This window comes from Protobothrops mucrosquamatus, unplaced genomic scaffold (genome assembly GCF_001527695.2).
Source record: "Protobothrops mucrosquamatus isolate PMUCROS unplaced genomic scaffold, P.Mucros_1.0 scaffold160, whole genome shotgun sequence".
Lineage (NCBI taxonomy): Eukaryota > Metazoa > Chordata > Lepidosauria > Squamata > Viperidae > Protobothrops > Protobothrops mucrosquamatus.
Genome location: NW_015386524.1, coordinates 171,110 through 177,697, shown reverse-complemented (window position 1 = coordinate 177,697; position 6,588 = coordinate 171,110). Strand labels below are relative to the sequence as shown.

The window sequence follows — 6,588 nt, the reverse complement described above, 5'->3', positions numbered from 1 at the left end:
TTTTTTTCCCGCGAGAAGTTGAAATTGACTGATTGAACCTTTTTTTTTTTTTGCACACGGCGGCAGAGGCCTAAAGTAAAAAGGTTTTATAAAACCCAGCTGAAGGCCTAGGACTGGGGTGACGGCACGAGGGCCCAGAGAGAGGGCTCTGAGTGCCGCCTCTGGCACCCGTGCCATAGGTTCGCCACCACTGGCATATAGGATATTATATTACAAACAGGGTTGAAGTGAAATAATTGAGGCTGAGAAAATAATGGTTTGTAAAGGTCATTACTGAGTTGGTAGTTACAGAGAGATTTAAGCTATGGACAATTTGTAATATGCAAGCCAGCTGCAACCCTACATTTAATGAAGAAGAGGACACAACTATTCATGGTCAAAGATACCTTCAGCTACATTCCTATAACAGGTAGGTTGGGGAATACTGGGATTTGAAGTCCACACATCTTAAAGTTGCCAAGTTGAAAAAACATTTGTGCAGGTAACAGACTGAAGAGACTGAAATTCAAAACTACCCTCTGGCATGGTAATATTGAGCAATAGCATTGAAGAAGGTATGCATTATATAACATCAACTGAAAAGGAGGAAGAGTTAAGAAGGAAATTCAAGATTTGCTCTGTCTTGAGTTTCATTGGTGTAAGAGAGGGGAGACAGAATCTCTTGTCAAGCTTGCAAATTTCTGTTGTTATACCCCAGTGATGGCGAACCTTTTAGAGATCAAGTGCCCAAACTGCAACCCCAAACCCACTTATTTATCACCGGGTGCCAAGTGGGCATGACCCACTGGGTAGGCATGGCTGTGGTGGTCATGGCAGAATGGGTGGGTGTGGCCAAGGTGGGCATGGTCACCTTGATATTGCTCGTGGGCAGGGACTCCTGTGAGGGCCGGGCAGGGTTGGGGAGATCCAGGGGCAGGAGGCTTGTCCTGCGGGATGAAGGGAGGTGAGGCAGGGCAGGGGTGCCATTGCTATGGGGCAAGGCGAGGCAGGGGCCAGGGTGACTGCTGCCTGATACCATTGGCCCCCACATACAGAGGCCAGCGAGTGTATGGAGGCCGACGGTGTCCATCAGCAGCCGGCCCCTCGACTGGCACACTCTGGAGCTTCAGAGAAGCTGCCTCTGAGCTCGACGGCCAGCTGACAGCTGAGGAGGCGATGCAGTGGGTCGTGCCTGGGAAAAGGAGAGCATGCGAGGCCAGGAGGGACGGGACGGGGGGGAGGGAAACCAGCTTTGCTGGGATGCATCTGGCCACGTGGGACCTCGGCGAGTTAGCGGGCGTCTGCTTGAAGAGGGATGGTTGCCATCTCCGGGGCATGGCGCACGTGTCCACAGAGAGGGCTTTGAGTGCTGCCTCTGGCATGTGTGCCATAGGTTCGCCATCACTGTTATACTCTTTAATAAAAAAAGTGGTAGCTAGCTGCTTTTGTAGTGTCTATTTCCAGGTCTGGCCTACCTCACAGGGCTGACAGACATAGGAAACTAAGTAAATTCAGACAAGTTATTTTCTTTCAGCCCAGCTTAGCCCATATACCAGAAGCTTAATATTTCATGGAACTTTGGCTTGGTTGTGTGAACTCAGTTTTTGTGCTCTATAAATGATAGCTTATTTATTATACAGTCCCAACTAATTATTGCTTAGTATGATATCTGAATTAGGTGTTAGTGCCATGTTACCATGCCTCATTATGACTTGAACTTAAAAAGGGATAGGTTTTCTAGGAATAGATAGTTCATCTTTAACAAATTAAGGCAAATATATGTGTCCCACGTGTATCACACCTTCTGGTGAGATAGAAGTCCCCTGAGGATGGGCTCTAACACGAGTCTAAACGCTCGGAAGATTAAACCTCTGGTCCCAGTGAGTGACCCAGATTGGATCCTGTTCATCTTTGAGTTTGCAAGTTCCACGCACACCTAGACTACATCTTCCAGGGATTAAAAATTTTGTTATCAGCATCCTCTATAGGGCCTGAAAATAGTATAACGCTAATTCTCGAAGTAGAAATTGTAAGAGATACAGCTTTTTATCTTACCTTCAATAGCAGGCTGCTATAATTGTTCATATTACTTCAAATTACTTACACCATTTCACCCCACCCAGAGGTGGAGATACAGTAGTTAGGACAGCTTAATTTCCGGCCTGTGAGTAGCTTGCTCAACTTGCCCCACTGAAGAGCTGGGGGTGGAGTGAGAGAAGGACAACACTCAGCTGCTCAGGTCTCTTTCGCAGTCTGCTTGATATTGAGCAACATTCAAGAGATTGCTCCTTTAGTCCTCTGCAAAAGTCTGCAAGGTGCTTGACTTGAGCATCACAGTCCAGTGTGCTATTCCTCTATACCTAAGGCTGGATGACTGAAAGCTGCTAGTCCTGGACAATGCTGTGTCTCTGTTGCTCCCAGATTGTGCTTCTATTTCTGTTGCTGAAAGGTGGGTAGCCAGGACAGAAAGTGCTCACTCTCTCTGTGAATGTGTGAGAGGGTGTAAACTACTATTTTGTATAGATTAGTGTTGGGGAATGCAGACACAGCCTCTGTTCCATTTGAGCCACCAAATCCTCCATTGAAAAGTAAAGATGCTAAACCAGTAGGTTCTCTGAGCAGATGGAGAGAAAGATGACAATATTTGGGAGAAATCTGAAAAATTGGTGAGCTACAGCAAGGGATGTGGGATGAGTTTTAAAACTTGAGACATTTGAAGCATTGCTTTCTGGGAAAAATGGGAAACCTGGATTCTTGCAGTGCATTACAACAGGGAAATCTGGAGCATGGAAGCTGAAACATCTAGCAAGTATTGCTTTCCTTCTGATTAAAAAATATGTTAAGGAAAAAAAATTGCTGTATTTTACTTGTCGGATACAGGTAGTAATCCAGCTTTGTAAGGAATGTGCATATGTATCTAGATTTCTACACTTGGAATGCAGATGGGTTTTATTTTGTCTCCCTGTAACCATTACATAACAATTAATTACTTTGATGTATTTTGCAATTGACCAATTACTAGACTGTAATAGATTGTGTGTATGTGGGTTCATAGGAGGTTTGGGTTATTCTCTTCCCATTTCTATAACAATACATCTAGAGAGATCAGATTTGCTGCTTATCAGTCTTCAGAGAAAGATCTATTGCAGTTACTGACCAAGGAATTTTCTTAGTAGCATCTCTTTTACCAGATTGGCCTTACGTGCCATATTTCAGGCCTAGACTTAGTTACATATCCCTAGGAACTGGGTTTGGGAAAAATCTCTGCAGGCTTTTGATAGAACTTGTTTGGTGAGTCAGAACAATGTAAACCCATGCCATCTGATCTCCTTTCATGTTAGTCTTTTGGATCAAAAATAACTAAAAGGTTTGTAGCATGGATTAGAAATACCTACAGATATTGTTGAGAAAGGAAATGGTAAGAGGAGAAGTGACAATGTAAATTAATCAAAAATTGAGTTCATTAACAAAAAAAATAGCTCAACATAGTGATATGTCACAAATGAGCTGGTTACACATGCAGAGAGCCTTCATAGAAGATGGTTAATCTGTTTATGGATTTAACATCTTTTCTGGCTTTGCATAACAAGCTAACCAAATCTGGGTTTTCATAATCCAAAGCCACTAAAAAACAAACAAATGTTAGCACTAGCTAAGCTTATCTTGTTGTATAATTATGACTACTAGGCCTTTAACTGACCCAGTTAAACATTTCACACATGGTCCTGTTTAACTATTAGACAGGTTGCCATAGCTCCTAAAGCAGTTGTTCTCAACCTGTGATCCACGGACCTCTGAAGGTGCACAGTGTCACAGGGGGTCTGAAGGCTTGGATAAATGTTATGATTTAAATCTTGAGTTAAGTCTTGAGGTCCTGTGACCATAGTCTGTGGCCACAAAAGGTATTTAAGGGAGGGTCCGTGATGAAGAAAAAGTTGAGAACCACTGTCCTAAAGAATTATTATTCAGCTGTTTTATAATAAAAGTGATTATAATTCTTCCCCCCCCCACAAGAATAGCAACCTTGCTGTTGTCAATAGTGTGTTCTGGGAAGTAAAAATATTGACCCAGTGTTTTTTGGTAATCTAACTCCTGATCTCTATCTTCTAATAGTAATAGCTTTTCATTCCATCACTTTGACTTTATTTATTGTGTTTTTAGGTGTGGAAAACACTGATGCTCAAAAAGGTAAGAACACACCCGAGCAAAGGATAGTCAACCTAATAATGGGGAAGGGAAACCTAGAGAAGGGATAATGTCATAAAACTGAGTTCAAGCCTCTCAAAATAGAGTTTTCCAATATTTGTTTTATTCTTGTGTTATTCAGACAAAAAGCAAAGCAAGTTTGCAACTAAACTTAATTATTTCCTTTATATTTGTATATATACTTGTCTAATTTCAAAGTTATCTTACTAGAATAAGCTATGCCCAGCAAGGCTTTTCAGGTTATTGTGCCCAACAAGGCTATTCAAAGAACTATGCCCAACAAGGTTATTGTGTCCAACAAGGCTATACAAATAACTATGCCCAACAAGGCTATTCAGTTAACTATGCCCAACAGGGCTATTCAAAGAACTATGCCCAACAAGGCTATTTGGTTAACTATGCCCAACAAGGCTACTCAAGTTGCTGTAGGTATTATTGCCCAAGTAGGCTACACATTCACACAATACTCACATACACTCTCAACACAGGTGATCAGGTGTCCTGATCATGTCCCCTGCTCCAACAAGAGTCATCTCACACTTCGGGAGTCTGGGTTCATTCCAGTCTTTTCTTTATACCCAGGTTTTATACTATGAATCCATATATATGGTACATCTTGCCCCGATCTTGTCAGTAACTTCACATTCTTACTCCCTGTTCCATGACACCATGAAAAATGCAATCCATTGCATTCCTTACAGTCACTAATATTCTACTTGGTATTCATCAGCAATAATTCACTCATACACACACCCAGGATCTTCCAGCAATGTGAGTTTCCCAGTGGGTTCAGGAAAAGGCTAGACATGGTTGCACTATAGGCCCACTATACCAAGGCTTTTCAACCAGTGGTACGGGTACTACCTGTGGTACATTGGCACCTGGCAGGTGGTATGCGACCATCCTAGAAAAGTGGTAGCGGGGGAGGGGAATGAGCTGAACCGGTGGCAGCACCGCACAAGCCTGAGCGACAGATGGCTGGAGCTGCAGGGCTGTCAGGGCTCAGGGGAAGTGCCAGGATCAGCGCCAGGCTCCAGCTGGAGCTCGGCACTGATCCTGGTGCTTCTGCTGAGCCCAGAAGAAGTGCCGATCAGCTGGAATGTTGCAGCATCTCCAGGGTCTTGTCATTTACATTCAGATGCTTGGCAACTGATTCATATTTATGACGGTCACAGTGTCCCAGGGTCATGTGAAGTGACCAAAACCTGCTGCAATCCACCCAGCAGACGGGGGGAATAAAAACCAAACACTCCCTACCCCAGCCCCGCTGCCAATCCTCAACAGAAATGCTCACAACAATGAAAACCTCGGACAGGAGGAAGAGCGCAGCAGGGTGGGCAGGCAGGTGTCTTGCTCAGCACTTTTTTCAGTGCCATTGTAACTTTGAACAGTCACTAAGCGAACTGTTGTAAGTCGAGGACTACCAGTACTTCATTACTTTTTTCCTTTTTTTTTTTGGTCATTAAGTTTTGACACCTTGCTAGGCGATTGGTGGTACTCGGATATTGCCATATCCTAAAAGTGGTACAATAGGTGAAAAAGTTGAAAAGCCCTGCACTATACCCATGATTTATTTTAATATATTATACATTATGCATCATATTTAATATCTAAAGCTTCCTCTTCCATTATGTATTCAAGATGGGCAGTGATTAATATTTATATGTTACTTATATGCAGTGGTGGGATTCAGCCAGTTCGCACCACTTTGGCAGAACCGGTAGCTAATTTTTTGTTGCCCAGGCCCAGAATTGACTTCCAGAAGCAGCATCTACACAGAGAATATGTTCACATATTTCAATCCCACCACTACGTATATGTAAGGATGTAAGTCTATACATATCTTGTATATAGTATGTTTAAATGTGTGTTATGTATGTGTACACTTTGAGAGCAAGCAACTAAACTTCATTTTTAATGTGTGCCATTGTGCCCAGTAAAAAATGAAAATAAAGGCTATCTATCTATCTATCTATCTATCTATCTATCTATCTATCTATCTATCTATCTATCTATCTATCTATCTATCTATCTATCTATCTATCTATCTTTGTAATGTATTCATAGCAAATAAGATAATATGTAACATAAGGAATAATTTTCAGACTTATAAATAAACGCTTACATATATAAATTTGAATGTGGACACTTCTCTATTTACACTTTTTAAAATATTTCCTTCTTATCATAAGTTTTAGAAAGAGTGAGACTTCCGGTGGCAGGCGATTTCGCTGGTCGCAGCTGTTTGCTGCCTCCCGCCTGTTTTGCGTAAAAGCCGGTTTGACAGCTAGCATCTGCTGTCAAACGGCTTGATACCTTTCCCCTGGGCATAAGGGGATCGGTGAGCTGCCCGGGGTAGGAGTTGAGTTCCCGAGTCGTCCTATATGGACGATGTAGGTGAGA

General features: G+C 42.6%; 1 protein-coding gene across 1 annotated transcript in view; it reads left to right on the top strand.

Moving 5' to 3' along the window:
• The first annotated feature begins 2,376 nt into the window (after positions 1-2,376).
• The window catches only part of LOC107285334 (serine protease 27-like), a 13,180-nt gene continuing 8,968 nt past the window's right edge, over positions 2,377-6,588 (top strand). The window contains exons 1-2 of the mRNA XM_015813511.1: positions 2,377-2,428; positions 4,141-4,167. Coding sequence (XP_015668997.1) covers positions 2,377-2,428; positions 4,141-4,167 — 79 coding nt within the window. The remainder of the gene's footprint in view (positions 2,429-4,140; positions 4,168-6,588) is intronic.